General features: G+C 39.4%; 1 protein-coding gene across 1 annotated transcript in view; it reads right to left on the bottom strand.

Moving 5' to 3' along the window:
* LOC139723067 (uncharacterized) overlaps positions 1–26,200 on the bottom strand; it is a 52,220-nt gene that overhangs the window by 10,971 nt on the left and 15,049 nt on the right. The window contains exon 4 of the mRNA XM_071634341.1: positions 1,165–1,280. Coding sequence (XP_071490442.1) covers positions 1,165–1,280 — 116 coding nt within the window. The remainder of the gene's footprint in view (positions 1–1,164; positions 1,281–26,200) is intronic.

Here is a 26,200-nt window from a genome sequence, read left to right on the forward strand (position 1 = left end):
TTCCTTATATTGTTGTACACATGTGACATCATACACTGCAGTAGTCTTCTCATCCAGCAGTGACTGCGCAGACACTTTAAAAATTCATAACTTGTGAATGGATTGTCCGATTTTCTCCAAACTTTCACTGATGTGTTCTAATAATATGCTGCATTCACTCATTCCACATGTATATAAAGGTGAACTTGTCCTTTAAACTACATGAAATAGATGCATTGTGAACTGTGCATTTGTTTAAAGCACATACATTGTACAAATACTTTAAATCCCAACAACTAACCAACTGGAGCTTCCAGTAGCTAGAATCATTTGCTGTCCACAAATATTTTGCTTGAAATCAAGAGGGCTCTTGCAGCACACAAGTGTCATCTTCAGTTGCATTCCAGCTCATACTCTAGGTAGATCATATTGTATCAGACGGTAATTTCAAACAAAACCAGTTTTGTCCTGGTAGTAGCTGCATATAGGGTGTCATTCTTATATTTGGGAAGGCATTTCCCTGTTTCTCATCATAGTCTAGAAACCTGAACTTTGCAAAGCATTGTTCTGAACCTTCCTCTGATTTGATGTCTATACAAGTAACCTCCATTACTGTAAAAGTGGAAATTTTTGCGGTGCTAAAATTTTCGCTCATTTCACGCAACCCAAAACTACATGTCACGCGAAAATAAAAACATGCGAATATTTTTGCTTGCCATACGTTCCAGTAGTTGATGTCTTGATTCCGCAGAATTAAAAATATGCGAAACTCTTCTTACCCGACAGAGCCCGAAAAATTAGTTGCGCGACAATATCCACTTTTACAGTATATCGTACACACTGCAGAGTATTTAAAGCAACGCTGTCCTGGAGTGATATTTACACCCTACGATAAAAATACTTGAAATAACAGCTACGTATTAAAATGGCCTGCAATGCTCTGTACATGTAAATCTATCATCCAACTGTTTCAGTCAGTTGGTATTTAGTCCATGATAAATTGTTCTTTCTAAATCATCTTCTTCCAAGCATTTCTACTATAACGACCTGCACCTACAATGAACTCTCAAATGAAGCAAACTTTGTACTTTTATGTGTTTCAACACATTTTCAAAGACCCTTCGTTTTAATTGTCATGGTCTGACAAAAGCAAAGATGGTTACTGGTAACCAGTAGGTAACTTACCGTCTTGATATGCCGCTCATGGTCTGACGAGGGGTGAGAGTTTTGCAGAACATGGGCTTGGTGATTTGCAGTCCTGTTTTCTGCAGCATGGATAGAGTTGCTTGCATTGAGAGCATCTGTGCATGAAACAGGATGAAATACAACAAACAACTGAATAATGTGGAGGCAAGAACACAGGGCTGACATACTACAGCGCATACATGTATACTGATTCCGTACAAATCCAAACGTATCAGCACGAAGTGGATTAATGCACTTGCCCTACAAACGCGAATGCATGTATGCACAAAGTCAAGATGTCATAATATCATACTGCTTTGGTTGCAAGTATGTCTCACTAAGATTCGAACATACAAAATCTCTCTGCCATATGAACTTTAACAGAGAGCCTTGCCCAAATCTACAATGTAAGTAGAGGCATAAAAAACAAAAAAAGACAGAAGTTCCACATGCACCAGTCACACTCTACTGAATGTAGTCACAATTACATATCAGTATTGTCATTCATAACTGCATCCATCGGCCTTATTCATTATGTGCCCTGCATTAAAAAGCAGGACAGAAACATGGAATGAACGGCAAGGTGTGACTGCTCCTATACAATCATGCCTTCAACTCCCTATCCTCACTTCTTGATGTAGATGTTAAAAGTACACTGACAGAAGCAGCCATTGTGACAGGCAAAACTCTTGAATGCTACATAAATCAGCTGTTGACAGGTTACTGAAAGCATATTCCATTTTCACATGGCAAAAGTGTCTCATTTGTAAACCCATTTATGACATGCACTTTATAGGCTGTTACAGATCTATACAAGTAGTTCAGATGCTGAAATTACTGTAGGCTTCTCTCCAACTACACACTGAAATGACATTCCATTCAACAGTCATGTCCCAAACTCTATGCTGTTCAGTAGACACACAGCTCTACACAAAGACACACATGTACATTGTACATACACAGCTGTATGTATGTACATTCAATATCGTGTACCTTTAATATTCTGTGAAAAATGCAACTAGTCTTGTCAGTGGAAGTGAAAATAAGGTCAAGCTAAGCTTTATCTCCCCAACTGTGTTTTAGGCATCACATTATTCAGTAGATGAGTACATGTACAATTGTACAGTGTACAGCATACAAATGTATGCACCCAATACAAAGTAAAATCAAATTTGCAGAGCATGATTACAGTTTCAAGTTGCTATCAGATGCACAAGAACAGCATGACTAGCATCATATCATTTCTTTGCATCATTTTACAGACAAAGTCTGTTTGCCTTCTGGAGCTAGGACCATATTCAGGTGTTACTCTTTAACACCAGTTTGCAATAATTTAATCAATTGGGAAGGAGGTAGAAGGAACCTGAGAGTCCTGTCATTATCATTATGAAGTATTCAATATTTGTACTTTCTGTGCTTGAGTTATATTTCCTCTTAGAATATTTCTACCCCACCTGAAGCTCTGAGATAATGTACACAATTGAGTGTGATTGTGTGATTTGTTGGGATAGAAATTATGCCTCCCCCCCCCCCCAAAAAAAAAAAAAAAAAAATCCACTTTGACAGTAAATAAAGCATGAAAAGAAACCTCATTTATTTGCAATCAAGGCATGTTTTCTCATGTCAAAGCTTGACTCACATCAAAATAAATATGGCCAGCTCAGGTGGTACAATGTACAAGTACATACAGTATTGCTCGAAAGAAAGTGGACACCCGATTTTGGTCTCCCGCGGGGGACCACCGACACACGCGAGTGAACACGGCCGCACGCGTTACTGTGCGAGATTCATCGTCTGATCGATAGTGGAAGGAATTCTCACATAATCGATTACAAAGGACCGATAACAAACCTCGCACTCTGCTTGCAATGCTTGCTTCCGTGTTCTGTTGCTTTGTAGTCGCGAGTGGGATGAATCTGTTTTGCAGACGCCTGAGCAGACATGCCTAAGAGTAAAAATACTGCAATTTGTAATCTGCACGCATTTTTGCCTGCCTGCGTTCGGCAGCTTGTAAATTTCCTATCGATGGATGGCCATCCGCCTACTAGTAGTGTGGATAAAATTAATTTTGTGGGCAGTTGGACGATTAACGCATGCAGGGAGGTTGAGAGAGATCCCCACTTACCTGGTGCCATTTGGCATATCTAATAAAGATATACGGAAATAATTTCACATGCCATGACTTGCGAGAAACCAATCACTGTAGGAACTTTCTCATCTCTCATCTGGCACCTTGCACTTTCTCGCGAGGTACATCCGCTATTTACATCGTGTATTTTAGCATCTGAGTCGATTGATACCGCTAATCATTTCCAAATGTAAAAGAAACAATTTGTTATTCATTTTAGCATCGTACGGAGTAGAATATTACCGTTATTCATTTCCAAATTTAAAAGCAAACATTGGACATTTATTTTATTATCGTACGGAGCCGAATGCTACTGCCGTCCACTTCCGGAAGTGAAACGAATCATCTGACAATCATAAAGCATCGTACGGAGCCGAATATTACTGTTTTTCATTTTTGAACGTCAAGGTAGACATCAGACATTTATTTTACCATCAAACAGATGAATGCTACTGTTATTCATTTCGAAATGTAATACTTGTAGTAAATATCAGACATTTATTTTAGCATCATATAGAACAGTATGTTACTGCTATTCACTTCCAAACGTAAAAGCAAACATCTGACTGTGCGGAGTTGAATATTATTGTTATTCATTTCAGAACGCCAAAGGGATCATTCGACATTTATTTTAGCATCTTTCGGAGCTGAATGTTATTGTACTTTTGACCGTAAAAGCGAACATCCGACATTTATTTTATCATCGTACGGAGTTGAATATTATTATCATTCATTTCCGAACGTCAAAGCAAATATCCGACATTGATCTTAGCATTTTCCGGAGCTGAATGTTATTGCCATATCATTCGAACATAAATCAAACAAAGACATTTTATTCTATCATCGTACGGAGTTGAATAGTATTGTTATTCATTTCCGAACGTAATTCGACATTTATTTTAGCATCTTCCGGAGCTGAATGTTATTGCTATTTACTTCCTAACGTAAAAAGCAAACATCCGGCATTTATTTATCATCGTAGGGACTCCTAATTGTTATTCATTTCCGAAAGTCAGAGCAAACATCAAACGTTTATTTTACCATCGAGCGCAGCTAAGTATTACTGTTATTCATTTCGAAATTTAAAAGCTAACATCCGACAATTATTTCAGCATCGCATGGATCAGAATATTACTGCTTTTCACTTCCGAACGTAAAAGCAAACATTTGACATTTATTTCAGCATCTTCCGCAGTCGAATGTCATTGCTATATAATTTCGAAAGTAAAAGTAACATCCGACATTTACTTAATCATCGTACGGAGTTGAATATTATTGTTATTCATTTCCGAATGTCAATGGATCATTCAACATTTTACTTTAGCATCTTCCGGAGCTGAATGTTATTGTTATTTATTTTCTTGCGTAAACGCAAACATCTGGCATTTATTTTATCATGGTATATGGAGTTGAATATTATTATCATTCATTTCCGGAAGTCGAAGCAAACATTCGACATTATTTCACCATCTTCCGGAGCCTAATGTTTTCCTTCTTCATTTCCGAACGCAAATCAAATATCTTACATTAATTTCAGCACCGTACGGAGCTGAATCTTACCATTATTCATTTCTAAAAGTATAAACAAACATCCGACATTTATTTTAGTATCAAACAGAGTCGAATATTATCGTTATTCATTTCCAACATTAAAAGCAAATATCTGACATTCTTACGGAGCCAATTCTTACCGCTGTTCATTTCCAAAAGTATAATGGAAAACATCCGACTTTTTAGGTGGCCTGATCGGGCCACAAATATCTTCATCTGAAATTTTGGTGGCCCGACGTACAGCGTACGTTTTTGATGGCCCCGGGCCACTATGCCACCGTAAGTGTCGAGCCCTGCCTATGGCTTCGTTGATTTTGACACCTTTGATCACTATGCATGCTAAATTTGAATACTGGTGCTGTTATACATGCACCCAAGGTAATCTAAATACCGTCAACGGGTCGTGTCTGACAACATATCCTTATAGTTACGAGATTGTCGGCTCATTTTTTGATCATGTGATTCGTCTATTAATCAATTGCTGACTGGTTCGTTTCTTGAGAAGCTTTTTTAGTCCCGGTCCCGCTTTCAGGATCAAAAGAACAACCAGAACAAAGAAAAAAAATCATTGTCCCGGCCTGTGCTCCCGGAGCGTTAACTCACGAGGGATTAAACCATCAATAGCAGGGAGGTAGGAACTCCACCGCTTCTTTTGACTGCATGGCGGGCGGGACAATGTTGCAACAAGTCTATTCAAATCAGCTCAACTTTGTCTGTGATACCTTTCGCTGGGCATGAAGTGAATTTTGCAAGTCATACACGTGGAGTCGCATGAATGCAAAACGTAGTCCATGTTAGCCAAATCACCTTCCGTACCGCAAAATTCTGAACACTTTTGGTTACATCCATATGCCGTCATCACTATGTATACAGACTACCATAAATTCGTGACGTTACACCATATGCAGGGCTCGACACTATTATAACGGTGGGCCGGGGCCACCAAAAACGCGCGTCTGGCCACCAAAATTTCAGAAATGAAGATTTTGGTGGCCCAATCGGGCCACCAAAAAGTCGGATAATTGCCTTTTACTTTTGTAGATGGACAGCGGTAACATTCGGCTCCGTAAGATGCTAAAATAAATGTCAGATGTTTGCTTTTTATTTTGGAAATGAATAACGGTAATATTCGACTCCGTATGATACTAAAATAAGTGTCGGATGTTTGATTTTGCGTTCGGAAATGAATAAGGATAACATTCGGCTCCAGAAGATGATGAACTAATGTGGAATGGTAGCTTTGACGTTCGGAAATGAATATTAATAATATTCAACTCCGTACGATGAGATAATAAATGCCGGATGTTTGCTTTTTATTTTGGAAATGAAGAACGGTAATATTCGGCTCCGTATAATACTAAAAGAAGTGTCGGATGTTTGGTTTTGCGTTCGGAAATGAGTAAGGATAACATTCGGCTCCAGAAGATGCTGAAATAAATGTGGAATGTTAGCTTTGACGTTCGGAAATGAATACAAATAATATTCAACTCCGTACGATGAGAAAATAAATGCCGGATGTTTGCTTTTACGTTGGAAAGTAAATAACAACAACATTCAGCTCCAGAAGATGCTAAAGTAAGTGTCGAATGATCCCTTTGACGTTCGGAAATGAATAAACATGATATTCAACTCCATTGATAAAATAAATACCGGATGTTCACGTTCAGGTGAATGATAAGAATAATGTCTCATGTTTGCTTTTATGTTCGAATGTAAATAGCAACAACATTCAGCTCCGGAAGATGCTGAAATAGATGTCGGATATTAATTCTGCTCTGACGTTCGGAAATGAACAACAATTATATTCAACTCCATCGTAGTAAAATAAATACCGGATGTTCACGTTCAGGTTTGAAGTAAATAGCAATAACAGATCAGCTGCGGAAGATGCTAAAATAAATGTCGTTAATGATCCCTTGCCCTTTGATGTTCGGAAATGAATAACAATGATATTCAACCCCGAATGATGATTAAATAAACGTCGGATGTTTGCTTTTACTTTCGAAAGTAAATAGCAATAACATTCGGCTAAGGAAGATGCTAAAATAAATGTCAGATGATTGCTTTTACGTTCGGAAGTGAATAGCAGTAATATTCTGCTCAATACGATGCTAAAATGAATGTCAGATGATATTTGCTATTACATTTCGAAATGAATAACAGTAACTTTCAGCTGCGTTGATGGTAAAATATTTAATGTCTGATGTCTACCTTGACGTTCAAAAACGAAAAACAGCAAAATTCGGCTCCGTACAATGCTAAATTGTCAGACAATTATCTTTTCACTTTTGGAAGTGGACAGCAGTAACGTTCGGCTCCGTACGATAATAAAACAAATGTCGGATGTTTGCTTTTTTAATTTTAAAATGAATAACGGTAATATTCCGCCCCGTGATGCTAAAATGAAACTGATTATTGCTTTTACATTCGGAAATGATTAACGGTATCAATCGGCTCAGTTATCTAGATGCTGAAATAAATGGGGGATGTTTGCTTTCACGTTCATGAGAAATGAATAAGGATAACATTAGCTCCGTAAGATGCTAAAATGAATGTCAGTTCCTTGTTTTTACATTTGAAAAAAAAAATAATAGTAACATTCGGCTCCGTACGGTGTTAAAATACTAGTAAATGTTGGATAATTGCTTTTACAATCACAAAATGAATAACGGTAACTTCCAGCTGTTTATAATGCCAAAACAGATGTCGGATGTTCACAAATGTCTGCAAATGCTCCCACTCTATTGTTTAAAACGTAAGTTTTGACCACCTAACTAGGCATCAACTTTTATAATAATCTATAAGCCTAGTTGCTAAATCTTAGAACGCAAAATAACGGTGTTAAGATGATTGAATTGACATGGGTACATGTATCACTTCAGTAATACTTATTCCATTTCATTTTCTATGTTCAGTAGGACCGATTTCGTATTTCTTATGTTTTTCTTGATTTTTTTTTTCGGGCCACCAGATTTTACTTTCGGGCCTCCCAAGAAATAAAAATCAATGATTTTGGTGGCCCGATCGGGCCACCAAAAATAAAAGTTAGTGTCGAATCCTGACTAAAGAAATAAAAACAAAGACAACTTTTATCATTGACATAAAACATATAACATATACATTGAGTGAGCATGGATTCATGATGACTTAATTCCATCAGAACGTTGGTGATCAATGTGTTCAAGTTGAGAGGTCATGCTGTTATTGCACAAGACACAAACTCAATAATCGTCCACAGGTGTCTCACGTGGTGACGCCGTATCCACAGTTAAAGACATAATCATTAATGTCGGCTTATTTTGATCATGTGATTTCTATCAGTCGCTGTCTGGTTCGGTCATTAAGAAGCTCTTTAGTCCCGATCCCGCTTTCAGGATCAATAGGACAACCAAGACAAAGAAGAAATCATTGTCCCGGTCTGTGCTTCCCAGAGCGTACACTCACAAAGGATTAAACCAGGGAGGTGGGGTCTTTTCCCACCTCCCTGATTAAACTACGAGTAAACCGCTTCTATTGACTGCATGGCGAGCGGGACAATGTTGCAACAAGTCTATTGAAATCAGCAGAACTTTGTCTGTGACTATCTTTCCCTGCTATTTCAGGGCATGAAGTGAATTTCGCCATGCATATAACGATCGCATGGATATAAAACGTTGTCTACGGCAGCAAAATCACAATCCATGCAAGTTTTGAAAACTTTTGGTTACATCCACATGCTGCCGTCGCTGGGTATAAGGACCATACATTACTTTGTAATGTCGTTTGTGAAAAAAAAAAGGAAAACAGAAAAAATAAACAAAACAAACAAACAATGGATTGAGCAACGGACAAAAATGGACAAGATGATCAAATAGACTAATAAATCAACGTTTTGGACTATACAGCAGTTAACTATACTCTATGATTTGAAGAAATAAAAACAACTAAAGTAATAGTAATAATGTCAGCGAGTACTTCAGTACGAATAACGAATGCATATTAGTGAACTCGCCATTATAATCGTAGAGGAATTAGAGGTTATTTTTTTTGTCTTTATTTTTCATTGACAGCAGATATAACTTGCTTTAATATACTTTTGTAATAGTAGACTGTGAACTCGCCATCATATTCGTTAAGGAATTAGAGGTTGTTATTTTTTGTCTGTATTTTTTTTAATTGACAGCGGATAAACCTTGCTTCAAGATACTTGTACAAACTATAATAGTAGACTGTGATATCATTTTGCTGGAATTAGACTCGAGTTAATTTTCCCGTTTTGTGTAGGCGCCTATACGCATGGTTGTCACCAAAACACGAAGGTTTCCGTCTTTTAACCAGAGAAGTGAATTCTAGTGTTCTAGTGTCTTTATCTTTCATGACAGTACACAAACTATATGGAGCTGTCTTGGACGGTCCGTTATACGCGGTATGGTCGGCCCCCCGCTATATAGAAAGCGAATGGTCCCCCGCGAGAAAAGTGATCACACAATAGGTCCCCCGCGAGAAAGTGCGTATACACAATAGGTCCCCGGCGAGAAAACGTTTGGTCCCCCGCGAGAAAGTGCGAACACAATATTGACCCCCAGAAAGGAAGCGTTTGGTCCCCCACGGCAATGTTCATACACTATCCTCTCGAGGGCATGGAACGAGAAAGAACGCAATCACTTAAAATGCGTCAACCCAAATTACGTATTGGTATATTATCTGTCTTTTCATTTTCTCGTATTAACACGTCCATACCAACATTCTTCAAGCATGATTATTGTGAGCCTAAATTGTTATGAATGCTTCATGTAAGGAAATCTTATTTAAGATGAATGAGCTGGAATTCGCTGGAAATACAACTTGATTAGGCCTATTCTGTTTCGTGTACTCATGAAGTCACCAAAACACGAAGCAGACTGTCTACACTAATATCATAAATCGTCATCTCTTTTCTTTCCATTTTCCCATACAAACACATACCAGCACTTTTAAAGCATGATTATTGTGAGACTAGATTGTTATGAATACCTCTTATGGAAATCTTCTTTTACTGAACTGTAATTATTTCTGTAATCCGACTAGAATTATTCTGTTTCGTGTATTCTTGATCGTCACCAAAACACGAAGATTGCTGCCTTTAAACCTGATAAGTGAAGTCGATTTTATATTCGTAGAGGAATAACAGGTTTATATTTTTTTTTCGTGTTTATTTTTCATTGGCAGCGAATAAACTTGCTTCGATATACTTAGTAATAGTTTAGTAGACTGTAATATCATTTGCTGGAAGCCGAGTTGATTTCTTTCTTCTTCTTTTTTGTATGGGCACCTACTCATGATCGTCACCAAATCACGGAAGTTGCTATGTTTTACAATGTAGTTAGTCTTTATCTTTCAGTGACACAAACTTGCTTCACGGAAGCTCCCATAGAGCTGTCTTGGACGGTCCGTACGCGATTCGGTTGGTCCCCCGCGAGAAAAGTGCTTACACAATAGGTCCCCCGCGAGAAAGTGCGTATACACAAAAGGTTTCCCGCGAGAAGACATTGGTCCCCCGCGAGATAGTGCAAACACAATGCCCCCCCCCCCCCGAAAGGAAGCGTTTGGTCACCCGCGACAGTGTTCATACACGGTACGCCAAGGGCATGTTAAACGAGAAAAGAACAAAATCCCTTCGTGCCAATAAAAAGCATCAACCCAATTTACGTACACATATATTCGTATATAAGAATTGTCATCTGTCTTTTCTTTTCATTTTCTCATACAAAAACATACCAGCACAGTTTTTAAAGTATGATTGTTGTGAGCCTAGGGAAATCTTTTTGTGAACCGTATTTGCTTGAATCCGACTTAATTTTTTGTTTCGTGTGCTTATGACCGTCACCAAAACACAAAGATTACTGTCTTTAACGTTCTTGGTGAACTCGCCATTATTCGTCGAGGAATACGAGAGTTTTGTCTATAATATTTTTCATTGACAGCAAATAAAACTTACGTTAGATACACTTTTGTAATAGCAGACTGTAAAAAATATCATTTTTGCTGGGATCCGAGATGATTTTTCCGTTTTGTGTAGGCGCCTACTCATAATCGTTACCAAAACACGAAAGATTATGATAAGTGAATTCGCAACTATAATTTTAGAGGACGAAGAGGTTGTTATGTTCTAGTGCCTTTATCTTTCAGTGACAGTACACAAACTTGCGTCAGGTGAGTTCCTATATGGTGCAGTCTTGGACGGTCCGTACGCGATGTGGTTGGTCCCCCGCGAGAAAAGTGCTCACACAATAGGTCCCCCGCGAGAAAGTGCGTATACACAAAAGGTTCCCCGCGAGAAAACGTTTGGTCCCCCGCGAGATAGTGCGAACACAATGCCTCCTCCCCCCCCCCCCGAAAGGAAGCGTTTGGTCACCCGCGACAGTGTTCATACACGGTACGCCAAGGGCATGTTAAACGAGAAAAGAACAAAATCCCTTCGTGTCAATAAAAAGCATCAACCCAATTAACGTATTCGTATATAAGAATCGTCATCTGTCTTTTCTTTTCATTTTCTCATACAAAAACATACCAGCACAGTTTTTAAAGTATGATTGTTGTGAGCCTAGGGAAATCTTTTTGTGAACCGTATTTGCTTGAATCCGACTTAATTTTTTGTTTCGTGTGCTTATGACCGTCACCAAAACACAAAGATTACTGTCTTTAACGTTCTTGGTGAACTCGCCATTATTCGTCGAGGAATACGAGAGTTTTGTCTATAATATTTTTCATTGACAGTAAATAAAACTTACGTTAGATACACTTTTGTAATAGCAGACTGTAAAAAATATCATTTTTGCTGGGATCCGAGATGATTTTTCCGTTTTGTGTAGGCGCCTACTCATAATCGTTACCAAAACACGAAAGATTATGATAAGTGAATTCGCAACTATAATTTTAGAGGACGAAGAGGTTGTTATGTTCTAGTGCCTTTATCTTTCAGTGACAGTACACAAACTTGCGTCAGGTGAGTTCCTATATGGTGCAGTCTTGGACGGTCCGTACGCGATGTGGTTGGTCCCCCGCGAGAAAAGTGCTCACACAATAGGTCCCCCGCGAGAAAGTGCGTATACACAAAAGGTTCCCCGCGAGAAAACGTTTGGTCCCCCGCGAGATAGTGCGAACACAATGCCTCCTCCCCCCCCCCCCCCCCGAAAGGAAGCGTTTGGTCACCCGCGACAGTGTTCATACACGGTACGCCAAGGGCATGTTAAACGAGAAAAGAACAAAATCCCTTCGTGTCAATAAAAAGCATCAACCCAATTAACGTATTCGTATATATAAGAATCGTCATCTGTCTTTTCTTTTCATTTTCTCATACAAAAACATACCAGCACAGTGTTTAAAGTATGATTGTTGTGAGCCTAGGGAAATCTTTTTGTGAACCGTATTTGCTTGAATCCGACTTAATTTTTTGTTTCGTGTACTTACGATCGTCACCAAAACACGAAGATTACTGTCTTTGTTTGTTTGTTTGTTTGTTTTATTTAAACACGGGTAAAAAATACTTGCACTCAGCCGTTAGGCTGTTTTTCAGCAAGTCCGTATGATATACACTGTACAAAAAACATAATGTGGTACAATCAACGTATAGATAATACATAGACAATAATCGGTATAGCGAAACAAAAAGATGAGAGAAAAAATACATTTTGTATATACACAACACTCTTTACAAAACAGTCAGACGGTAGAATGCAGTAAGAAGAAAAAAAAGTCTCGGAAAGGGAGTGATAAAAAAAAAGATATTACTCAGAAATAGAAAAACTCATAACTCAATTAAGAAAACAGAATCGATATCCTTCAGAAATTGTGCTAACCTTGAACATTTTCTCGTGGCTTCCGGTAATAATTGATTGAATAATTGAGCTGCTATGTAAACAGTACATGTGTACTACTTTTGCAGAAATTGGGTCTTTGGTTTTGGTAACAATACCTTAAATGCCGAGTTCCTCAGAGTATAATTAAATACTTTTACGTTCACTTGAAAAGTCAGAAAATCAGGCAAGAGGTTACTAGTATTCAAAACTTTGTAAATAAAAACAACAAGATCTTTTTTCACTTTGGCACTGAGGCAGTCAATAGGCAGCCTCCCATACAAATCTCGTCTATTGTAACGATGATCCACTTTCAGAACAGATCGCAAGGCTCTGTTTTGAAGTATGTGCAGTCTTTTTATGTTTATTGGTGAACTCGCCATTATATTCGTCGAGGAATAAGAGTTTTTTTTTGTCTTTATTTTTCATTGACAGCAAATAAAACTTACGTTAAATACACTTCTGTAAGAGCAGACTGTAAAAAAATATTTTTTTTTTTTTTTGTTTTTTTGCTGGGATCCGAGATGATTTTTCCGTTTTGTGTAGGCGCCTACTCATAATCGTTACCAAAACACGAAAGATTATGATAAGTGAATTCGCAATTATAATTTTAGAGGACGAAGAGGTTGTTATGTTCTAGTGCCTTTATCTTTCAGTGACAGTACACAAACTTGCTTCAGGTGAGTTCCTATATGGTGCAGTCTTGGACGGTCCGTACGCGATGTGGTTGGTCCCTCGCGAGAAAGCGAATGGTCCCCCGCGAGAAAAGTGCTCACACAATAGGTCCCCCGCGAGAAAGTGCGTATACACAAAAGGTTTCCCGCGAGAAAACGTTTGGTCCCCCGCGAGATAGTGCGAACACAATGCCCCCCCCCCCCCCCGAAAGGAAGCGTTTGGTCACCCGCGACAGTGTTCATACACGGTACGCCAAGGGCATGTTAAACGAGATTGTTGTGAGCCTAGGGAAATCTTTTTGTGAACCGTATTTGCTTGAATCCGACTTAATTTTTTGTTTCGTGTACTTACGATCGTCACCAAAACACGAAGATTACTGTCTTTGTTTGTTTGTTTGTTTGTTTTATTTAAACACGGGTAAAAAATACTTGCACTCAGCCGTTAGGCTGTTTTTCAGCAAGTCCGTATGATATACACTGTACAAAAAACATAATGTGGTACAATCAACGTATAGATAATACATAGACAATAATCGGTATAGCGAAACAAAAAGATGAGAGAAAAAATACATTTTGTATACACACAACACTCTTTACAAAACAGTCAGACGGTAGAATGCAGTAAGAAGAAAAAAAAGTCTCGGAAAGGGAGTGATAAAAAAAAAGATATTACTCAGAAATAGAAAAACTCATAACTCAATTAAGAAAACAGAATCGATATCCTTCAGAAATTGTGCTAACCTTGAACATTTTCTCGTGGCTTCCGGTAATAATTGATTGAATAATTGAGCTGCTATGTAAACAGTACATGTGTACTACTTTTGCAGAAATTGGTCTTTGGTTTTGGTAACAATACCTTAAATGCCGAGTTCCTCAGAGTATAATTAAATACTTTTACGTTCACTTGAAAAGTCAGAAAATCAGGCAAGAGGTTACTAGTATTCAAAACTTTGTAAATAAAAACAACAAGATCTTTTTTCACTTTGGCACTGAGGCAGTCAATAGGCAGCCTCCCATACAAATCTCGTCTATTGTAACGATGATCCACTTTCAGAACAGATCGCAAGGCTCTGTTTTGAAGTATGTGCAGTCTTTTTATGTTTATTGGTGAACTCGCCATTATATTCGTCGAGGAATAAGAGTTTTTTTTTGTCTTTATTTTTCATTGACAGCAAATAAAACTTACGTTAAATACACTTCTGTAAGAGCAGACTGTAAAAAAATATTTTTTTTTTTTTTTTGTTTTTTTGCTGGGATCCGAGATGATTTTTCCGTTTTGTGTAGGCGCCTACTCATAATCGTTACCAAAACACGAAAGATTATGATAAGTGAATTCGCAATTATAATTTTAGAGGACGAAGAGGTTGTTATGTTCTAGTGCCTTTATCTTTCAGTGACAGTACACAAACTTGCTTCAGGTGAGTTCCTATATGGTGCAGTCTTGGACGGTCCGTACGCGATGTGGTTGGTCCCTCGCGAGAAAGCGAATGGTCCCCCGCGAGAAAAGTGCTCACACAATAGGTCCCCCGCGAGAAAGTGCGTATACACAAAAGGTTTCCCGCGAGAAAACGTTTGGTCCCCCGCGAGATAGTGCGAACACAATGCCCCCCCCCCCCCGAAAGGAAGCGTTTGGTCACCCGCGACAGTGTTCATACACGGTACGCCAAGGGCATGTTAAACGAGAAAAGAACAAAATCCCTTCGTGTCAATAAAAAAAACATCAACCCAATTAACGTATTCGTATATAAGAATCGTCATCTGTCTTTTTTCATTTTCTCATACAAAAACATACCAGCACAGTTTTTAAAGTATGATTGTTGTGTGGGAAATCTTTTTGTGAACCGTATTTGCTTGAATCCGACTTATTTTTTTTTTGTTTCGTGTACTTATGATCGTCACCAAAACACGAAGATTACTGTCTTTAACGTTTATTGGTGAACTCGCCATTATATTCGTCGAGGAATAAGAGTTTTTTTTGTCTTTATTTTTTATTGACAGCAAATAAAACTTACGTTAATACACTTTTGTAAGACTGTAAAAATTATCTTTTTTTTTTTTTTTTTTTTTGCTGGGATCCGAGACGATTTTTCCGTTTTGTGTAGGCGCCTACTCATGATCGTCACCAAAACACGAGAGATTATGATTAGTGAATTCGCAATTATAATTTTAGAGGACGAAGAGGTTGTTATGTTCTAGTGCCTTTATCTTTCAGTGACAGTACACAAACTTGCTTCAGGCGAGTTCCTATACGGTGCAGTCTTGGACGGTCCGCACGCGATGTGGTTGGTCCCTCGCGAGAAAGCGAATGGTCCCCCGCGAGAAAAGTGCTCACACAATAGGTCCCCCGCGAGAAAGTGCATTATACACAAAAGGTTCCCCGCGAGAAAACGTTTGGTCCCCCGCGAGAAAGTGCGAACACAATGCCCCCACGCCCCCCGCCTGCCAGAATTAGCGTTTTGTTCCCCGCGAGAACGTTCATAGACTGATTGGTCTCGCGAGGGGCATGGTGAACGAGAAAATTCTTTTCATGTCAATAAACTGCATCAACCCAAATAAAATATTCGCATCATCTGTCATATTTCTCATATAAAAAAATATCATTAGTATGAAATCCGAACATATAAAAAAAAAATCGTCTTCTCGGTCATAGATAGCTGTGATATCATTTTCTTGAATCCCAAGTTATGTGTCATGATCGTCGCCAAAACACGAAGGATGGTGTCTTCTAAGTCAGTTAGTGAACTGGCAATATTCTGAGAGTAATAAAAGTTGATATGCTTCGTTATTTTTTCATCGATAACACAGACTTAATACCTTACTCTGCCATTGACATTACTGAAAACGCGCGAGTTTTTGCGTGGAGTCCACCAAGATTTGCGAAAGAAAAATGCATGTAATTTTTTTTTAAATTTGTTTTCGTTTTCCTTTTGTCTACACAATGCATTACATGCCAGTGACAATTCATGGAAGCTTCATGCCACAAATATATCTATTTTACAGTGATATTTTTTTTGTTGATGGACACGTGGACTTACACTCTGATAACCAAACAGTAAAAAGCGAGAAAACGAGGTGAATCAAGACATCATTTTCCCTATATTCCTTTGTCCCTCGTGAGAGGAGGTGTGTGTACCAACTGGTCTTCATCGAGTGGCAGGTGAACGTGAAGAATTAGAACCTGCTTGTCATGAAAATAATCGAATGCGGTAAACAGTTGTACATTGTATTACGTTAGATATGGAGAAATCATTTAGGTCTTTTTGGCGAGGGGAAAAAAAAAACAACAAATCCAAAACCACTCACGAACGAATGTTGATAGCCAAAACTTTGAAAAGTAATAAGCAGCTTTGATGACCGTGAAATTAATTGTCATGATTTTGCTGTCTAACCGGCTGGTGGCTTCATCACATAGGACTTACTCGTACGTAGTTAATTTTTCTATACGAGACCTTTCATGTATTTTTGTGATTGCATGTCTAGTCCAGCGATTAATCAATCCTTTTCATTGTCCAGGGAACAAATAAAATTATTCCAACAAGTACAGTGTACACTATAATCGACTGTTCGATGTTTCCTACCATGCACCAAAAGAAAGGCTATGGAATCATATCTTTGCAATGATCAACTCAGAGGAAGTTCTTTGATCGATATTTCCGTGTTATTTACACGCTGTTTAATTACAGAATCCAGGGCGCGCATTCTTTCGTCTGGCACGCACCTGGGTGTGGCACCTGGTTTTGTGGAAATTTCCAGAGGGGAGATGGGTGGGGTGTCAAGTTTCTTCGGTCCGAAGAGACCGCATAATAGCACTAGTATACAATCTCTTCACTGGATACTGTCATTTGTTTATTTTCCCTTTATTTTTTTGGCTGATAATGAACCTTAGATATAACTTTACGAGAGTTGTTACACGTGGTTCGTTTGGTGAACAACAATATTTGCGATGATGCTGCATAAGGTAAGTACAATGATCAGCTCACTGCATGCAGTACAATATTGTACTCGTTAGAATATCCTCGCCTTTGCATTAGTTTTGACACGGAGCTAATCTTTGACGGCGCGTCCCTCTCCACAAGCGCGCGCAACCGATCGGAAATTTACAAGCTTCCGAACGCAGACAAGCAAAAATGCCACCAGTACTGGTTCATCCAAATCAACATGAACTACACTGTTTCTGGCCTCCGAACTCGATCTTTTTTCACAATTACCGCGGGTAGAAGTATGTTGGTGAAGTCACCACGCAGCTATAGCAACAGCAGGTTGTACAACAGGCAGTACGGTGCACGCTCAGCTAGCCAGCGTAGCAATGAGACAAGCGATCAGCGATCTGCCTTTTCATGATCGATTACACGGTAATACATTTAGCAATCGATCGCGTGTGGATAAAAATCTCGTGGAAGCCTTGTGTGCGCCCGACCGTGGTGTCTCGCGGGGGACCGTGGTCCCCCGCGGGAAACTGTCCACTTTCTTTCGAGCAATACTGTACGTACAGTGTATAGTGAACATGTACAACACATACAAAATTGTATGCGAGTGAGCTTCTGCTGACAGTGATGCACGCAGGACAAAAAAAAGAAAGAAAAAAGAATGTGCTGCTTCTAAAGGGCATGGCTGCTTTTCATTTTTTTATAAACAATTGCAAAAATGACAATGGGCGTAGAGGACATACAATGTAGCCAAGTGCAACCTGGGCATATCCAACATCACAATACAAAAGAAACATGGCCTCGAGAACAAAGTGAAATGCATTTCCAAGAGCAGTCATAATTGTATTCAAGGAGAGTCACACACAGAATAAAGGCTCTGTGTAAGAAATGTTTGTCTCAATCAATCAATAATATGAATTAAAAAATGATCACAGAGAAGCACTCTTCCTATAAATAATACACCATGTTGAAACTGCTTTTCAATCTACAGTAATCCAATCCAATCAAATCACTGTATTCTCTGTCACTGCTGTGAACACTCTAGTATTACAGCTGTATGACCTCCTACTGTACTACTCTCCGGAATGCAACTGGAAACAACAGAGTACCTTTTCAATACTTGTTTTTGAAAGAACTTTACAGGTACAAAGTATGATTGCCCTGGCTCCTAAAATCAAAGTTTTACATGCAGGTCCTCAAACATGGGGAACTGGTCAACCATAGGATCTAGAGGGAGACAAATTGAAGAAACTCACACCTGAACCTTCACCCCTCTGAATAATTTTTTTCCCCTTTTTTTTTCATTTGATGTGCCTTGTCCATCTTGGACTACACGTACAACAATGTCGGAATGTCCGAGCTTGAGTATTAGTTCCATGTTGATCGTGTCACTGCCAACAACCAGGGACAGCCTGGTGGTAGTGTCGCTGCCCGGAAAGCAGACTTAGACGACAGGTTCAAGTCCTACTGGTTCCTTCTTCTGACATGTAACCCGTAGAGGACGGTTTGATTTTGCTACAACATGCATTTCCCATAGACACTTGTCCTCAATCGTTAAATTTACAGATCAGCAGTTGCAATCTTAACAAATTTAATTTGTAGAGGGAGACAATCTGAAGAAACTCCCACCTGAACCTTCACCCCTCTGAATAGAGCTTCCTTTCATAGGATCTGTTGTGTACATTAATTCCCACTGATATTGCACTTCATCATATCAGCTATACAAATCTGGACAGTTATAAAGGAGATTATGAGAAAGCATGCTGCTTTTAATAGGACATTAGGATAGTGACAAGGTTTTTGAACCCTGAACAGAAAGCATAATGTGCAATTTAGAAGACCATGAAATTTCCATCAAAAATGCACAAACACATGTCCAGTCTGTTTATACCTTGTAGCATTAGGAAACAAATTATAACAAAAAAAAACAAGAGACCCGCGGGTCTAGCGCTCACCTGAGTATCGCAAGTTCACCTTTCACGCAGTCACTAATCTAAATTATTCACAGCTCTACCAAAATTTGACGAGGCATTCTCAAGTGGAAGATGAAAATGTACAATAAGGGCCCAATTTTTTCAAGATTCCTTAATTTGGGGGAATTGGGGCCCCCTGGGGCCCTCTGGGTGGGGCATGGTGCCCAGTTTGATAAATTGAGATCCTGACCACCTAGGGATGCTACCTGCCAAGTTTGACAAAAATCCATCATGAGGTTTTCAGGAAGAAGATGAAAATGTACAATTCAGGCCCCCATTTGGACCCTTCCAACCACCCCCCTCCCCCCTACCCCCAAGAGGGGCACCCCTGGATCTCCTATGAACAAACTTGAAACTACAGTCATTAATGTACTCACTCATAGTATTATCTCAGCTCTATAACTTCTGATTCTAGAGAAGATTTTTAAAGATTCCTTCATTTGGGGGGTTTGGGCCCCCTGGGGGCCCCCTGGGCGGGGCATGGTGCCCATTTTAACAAATTGAGATCCTAACCCCCTAGGAATGCTACCTGCCAAGTTTGGTGAAAATGGGTCATGGGGTTTTCAAGAAGAAGATAAAAATGTACAATTTAGGCCCCATTAGGACCCCTCCTCACCCCCACCCCCCCCCCCTGGGTCCCAAGGGGGGCACCCCTGATTCTGCCATGAACAAACTTGAAACTACAGTCATCAATGTGCTAACTCATAGTATTAACCTAGCTCTATCACTTCTGGTTCTAGAGAAGAAGGTTTTTGCGGATTCCTTAATTTTGGGGGGTTTGGGCCCCCTGGGGGCCCCCTGGGTGGGTCATGGTGCCCATTTTAACAAATGGAGTTCCTAACCCCCTAGGGATGCTACCTGCCAAGTTTGGTGAAAATGGGTCATGGAGTTCTCAAGAAGAAGATGAAAATGTACAATTTAGGCCCCATTAGAACCCTTCCCCACCCCCCTCCCCTGGGTCCCAAGGGGGGCACCCCTGATTCTGCCATGAACAAACTTGAAACTACAGTCATCAATGTACTAACTCATAGTATTAACTTCGCTCTATCACTTCTGGTTCTAGAGAAGAAGATTTTTACAGATTCCTTAATTTTGGGGGGTTTGGGCCCCCCTGGGGGCCCCCTGGGTGGGGCATGGTGCCCATTTTAACAAATTGAGTTCCTAACCCCCTAGGGATGCTACCTGCCAAGTTTGATGAAAATCGGTCATGGGGTTTTCAAGAAGAAGATGAAAATGTAAAAAGTTTACGCACGACGCACGACGGACGACGGACGACGGACGACGGACGACGGACGACGCACGACGCACGACGCACGACGGACGCCGGACGAAGGGCGATCGCAATAGCTCACTTGAGCCTTTGGCTCAGGTGAGCTAAAAAAGACCATACTGACAAAGTTGGAGCTACACACTTGTAAGTTCAAGCATCTACATGAACCATCATCTAGAGTTCAACTTTTGAATGGTGACTACAATATCAAATGTGAAAAATAAAAAGACACAATGTTCATGTATACCGGTACATCTTTTCCATGCTGGTATATTCACTATTGGAAATAAAAAGTAGTGATCAAGCATGTCGCAGCGACATGCTGAAACACCTCATGGACCACCCTGTTATAGCAGTATGCTATCCTCGGGGGGTGGGGGGAGGGGTTGGGGGGGATGAAAGGGGATCCCCATTCCTTCTGTGATAAGACATATTTCATGTCTCATCATGCGACATGAACCTTTCAATACAATTTGTGGATATAATGTATTATACATTATGTAGTTTATACTGCAAATTATATTGGTACTAGAATTACTACAGTCATACAATAACCTACAGTACCTGGATTGGGATAACATACATACATACACAGTCAATGTAACACTACACTCTATGTACACAGAACTGAGGCTACAGTTGTAGCTAAAATTCAGTTGGAAATGTACACTATCTACACAATAAGGTCCTTGCCATGATTGAACATCTCCTTGCTTGAATAATGTTTGACTGAATATCAACGACACACTACAGTACATCTGTACACTGTACATGCACATTTCATGATAACCAGTTTTGTACACAAGCCGTTTGTACAGTACCGTCTTGACCGGCATAGAGGCCGCATTTTATCATTTTTAAATAAGAATTAAGAGCAGTGTCACTGTGTAGGTGCGGCCTACATGCAGCGATAGTCAAAGTCTAACTATTTCAAATCAGTGAATCGCTGGTACAATGTACATTCATAAAGAATAACAGGCATACACACACATGGGCCGGTGCATCAGATGCAACCTCTCTACAATGAAGGAATACGTCTGACAAATACAGCATTTTTACGCGACCTGACTGATGTGATAACCTCTTAAAGCACTGTTATCAGCTACATTTGTATAAAATTACTCATTTTCTATGCTAGGGACTAGGGACTAGCAGCAATGGTTTTGGCAAAATTATACGTGAACAACACAATGACAGCACAGATTAGATGGCTAGCAGACCCCTGTTACTTGTAACAGAGCAAAGCAAGCTTTGTTCGCACACAGTGAATGTATGTATACATAGATGCATGTTATATGTAAATCAATCAAAAGCCTTCTAACACGCTAAACATTACATCAGACTCTAAAGGGGGAAAAAAATCTGAATAAGGATATCCCACACTTGTATTCCTTACAGTAAGTGTCAAAAAGAACATTTGGATATAAACAAGTGCCACAAGCTCATGAATTTTCTTTCTGAGAGCCAAGGGCACAGCAATGAACTACAGCTACGATTTCTAAGCTAGCCTAAAAAAAAAAATATATATATATATTTATGACATTATCACAAATGCTACAATTTGAATTATTTTTCTTCTTGGCTTACACCTGTACACAAGAAACATTTAATCACTATATTTTCTTGTTTAAGCCAAGAGAAACAATGCAGATAATGCCTCTGGCAACATTTTGCAGCAGAGGCATAAAGATTTAGTTTACATATATGTATTCATGTATCACAATCTGAAATGAAGGTACAAAGGTAACCTTGTCAAAAGCCGTATGTCTCAAATCACGAGAGAGAATGAAATTACACTTCAAAGGTGAAATACAAAATTGTACTGAGGGGTTGTATGCTAAAATTTGAATTACTGTTCATGTAACTGTAACCTTTGATATCGGCTTTTAATATGAATACGGTACACTTCAAGGTGATTTTGTGATCAACGGTTCTAGTTTTGGTGCATCATGCATAACATGCGCATGTTTCAAGCTTCACACTGTGCGGCAAATTGCAATTATTGCGGCAGACATTCACATTTCAGCACACAGTATGAAAGTACTGTAATATGATGTCTTTGGAATTATGTTTTGAATTCAAAAGACAAGAGGATCATATATTATGCATAATTATGCACTTGAAAATAAATTACTGAATATGCCATATATTTTGGCAAGTATTAATTTTAGCGAATCAGGACTTCTTGATGATTTCGCGAGTGGTTAAATTTGCGATTGTGAAGCACAGTATCGGGATCAGAGTCAATATTCTCATGTGCTTTTAATTTTGCGAATAACACCTGACTCGCAAAATTTGCAAAAATAAAAACCTCACAAAATATTTGGCGTACACAGTAAGCTGCCTAACAAAGGCCTAATATTCACTCACATGGAAGCAACTTGCCAGACATAAAAATATTGATTTGCATGTACTTGTAGGTAGATATGCACATACAAAATGTATTTGATTATTGAAGGACAAATTGGCAAATGAAAGGCAAATTTGCACAAAATTGTTCGTTTTGCTACACTTTTGTCAAGCTTTAGAGTGATGCTATTTAACCAAGGTGCCATGGAAATGCCAAAATCCACAATTCAAATCCTCAATCTTGACAATTTTGTCACATTTCTACCTGTAAGCAATGCAAGTTAAGCTACAAGCAACATTGACAGCAGAATGTTGCTCAGTTAGTTGCATCAATTTTTTTCTTTTTGTTCTTCTTTTCCTTTTTTTTTTTTCCCCTTAACTGTGCGCTAGTCGGGGTACGGCTAAGAAGGAGGATAAGGCCTATACAAATATACACTGTATGTTACAATGTATATGAAGGTTCATACTAAAGTGTGTTCTTCATTTGTAAGGGTCCTACCGGCGAGTGGTGTCTTGGAAATATAAGTGGGATTCACACATACACGTACGCGAATTAGTGGGATACAAATCTCAAGGTTTGCATCGCGATCAGGTTTTCAAGATTTTTGCCATTGTGGACTCAAAAATCCCATCAATTATTGTGCTCAGCATCACAATACAAATTCCAAGAAATCTTGCATTTAATTTTGAGTTATCCCGATAATTTGCCCAGTGGTGACTGTGCAAATGTTGGACCAAATAATCTCAAGATTTTATATCCCATCATTCAAAGCACACATTATCACGATAGTGTGCGCACCATACCACTGTGACATGCAAGAACAAAGGGCAAAGAGAAGCTCACATGCACACTGTGTGAGTCAATTAGCAGGATACTCTTGTCCATGTTAACTCTTACAAAACATCTCAAGATATGGATTGCAATCATTCTCCCGCTATTTTGAACGTGAATGTAGCTATAGGAGTTACAATAGGCATTTTCACATCAGCCCGATGTATCGAAATAGCGCGCTATTTTCTGACTTGAGAAATTATCCCAATAGCGAAATAGCGCGCTATTTGATAATGTGAACACAAATTAGCGCGCTAATTGTATCGCTCTGATCGAGAAAATTTCTCGAGTCCAACTCGGGAAATTTCTGAAATAGCGGGGATAGTAGCGCGCTATTTGATAATGTGAAAATGACTAGAGAAATTAGCGTGATGCATCCCATCATGCCTAGCGTGTGTGACTCGATCGATCGAGGCAAACTGCACACAAATCATGAGGAATTTTTGAGAGGGCACACACATTACTGATGCTGTTTGCACATACTCAGCTGTCGAATTAGCTTGAAAAAAATTCGGGCTAATTCTCTTCGGGCTGATGTGAATAAGAAATGAAATAACGCGCTAATTTGCAATCGCAAAAAATATCTCAAGCTTGGATTTTTATCGAATGATGTGAAAACGCCTAGTGTATATTCTTAGCAGACAACAGTCATGGCTATTCTTCAAATTTTGTAAACTGTACTAAGATGTGGCTTCATCATGCAGCATGAAGAAAAAACAAACAAACAAAACCGGTGACAATACCTAAGTGTGTGCCTCATACTGTAATGTATTTGCTCATGTTCGCATGACTAGGATTGCAAAGCCCAGTGGCACTGGCACCTGGAAACTTGCACACTGATTTTCAGCTGGGCTGTGCAAACATCAGAGACAAAACTACTGATCATCATGGGTGCAAGATCAAGTTTTCCACTTTGCTGTTCAAAAGATATCATCATGGATGCTTTTATCATCAGGAACGGGAGCGCACTTCTAGACCACTCATGATTACCTTCAGGCAAAACTGAGATATATTCTTTGATGATTCAGACACTGAGGCAATAATGCCTCCTTAGTCAGCACAGATTACTGTTACAGATAATCTACAAACACACTGCTGAAAGAGTAATGAAAAATGTAGCGAGGTTCTGCATGCAAATGATGTGCGAAATTGCACAGAGACACATGATTGAATGGCTAAATTCACTGATGCATGCCTGAGCTGCAGTATGCACATGTACATGTACGGTAACAAGTGAAGTACAATGCAGCTCCTACTTCACATAGGAAATGCGCTATTCCCCTTACGTCTGTGTATACCAATCATGTATGTATTAGGCTGTAGTGTTAACCTGTTTGCTATGACACTTGAAAAGCATTAATTCCTGATAAGTTAAAACTGGATGGCATTGTGTGTGCTCATTAACAAATTTGTTTGATTTTCCCACCATTCCAATATTACTTTCTACAGAAATCATGGATTACAGGGCATTCTTTTTTGTTTCCTTTCACTAACAGTTTGCATAGTATTCAATAGGTAAATTCTTTAAAGGACAAAGAACGCAGGATTTGAATTAAGAAAATCATATATGAAAAAAAAACAAGAGACCCGCGGGTCTAGTGCTCACCTGAGTATCGCAAGTTCACCTTTCACGCAGTCACTAATCTAAATTATTCACAGCTCTACCAAAATTTGACCAGGCATTCTCAAGTAGAAGATGAAAATGTACAATAAGGGCCCAAATTTTGTAAGATTCCTTAATTTGGGGGGATTGGGGCCCCCTGGGGCCCTCTGGGTGGGGCATGGTGCCCATTTTTATAAATTGAGATCCTGACCCCCTAGGGATGCTACCTGCCAAGTTTGACGAAAATACATCATGAGGTTTTCAGGAAGAAGATGAAAATGTACAATTCAGGCCCCCATTTGGACCTTCCCAACCAACTCCCCCCCCCCCCCCCCTGCCCCCAAGAGGGGCACCCCTGGATCTTCTATGAACAAACTTGAAACTACAATCATTTATGTACTCACTCATAGTATTATCTTAGCTCTATAACTTCTGATTCTAGAGAAGATTTTTAAAGATTCCTTCATTTTGGGGGTTTGGGCTCCCCTGGGGGTCCCCTGGGTGGGGCATGGCACCCATTTTAACAAATTGAGATCCTAACCCCCTAGGGATGCTACCTGCCAAGTTTGGTGAAAATGGGTCGTGGGGTTCTCAAGAAGAAGATAAAAATGTACAATTTAGGCCCCATTAGGACCGAACCTCACCCCCCTCCCCTGGGTCCCAAGGGGGGCACCCCTGATTCTGCCATGAACAAACTTGAAACTACAGTCATCAATGTACAAACTCATAGTATTAACTTAGCTCTATCACTTCTGGTTCTAGAGAAGAAGATTTTTACAGATTCCTTAATTTTGGGGCGTTTGGGCCCCCTGGGGCCCCCCTGGGTGGGGCATGGTGCCCATTTTAATAACTGGAGTTCCTAATTCCCTAGGGATGCTACCTGCCAAGTTTGGTGAAAATGGGTCATGGGGTTCTC

The sequence above is a fragment of the Diadema antillarum genome, unplaced genomic scaffold (genome assembly GCF_040938485.1).
Source record: "Diadema antillarum isolate AM-2024a unplaced genomic scaffold, OU_Dant_1.0 scf00000180, whole genome shotgun sequence".
Taxonomy (NCBI): domain Eukaryota; kingdom Metazoa; phylum Echinodermata; class Echinoidea; order Diadematoida; family Diadematidae; genus Diadema; species Diadema antillarum.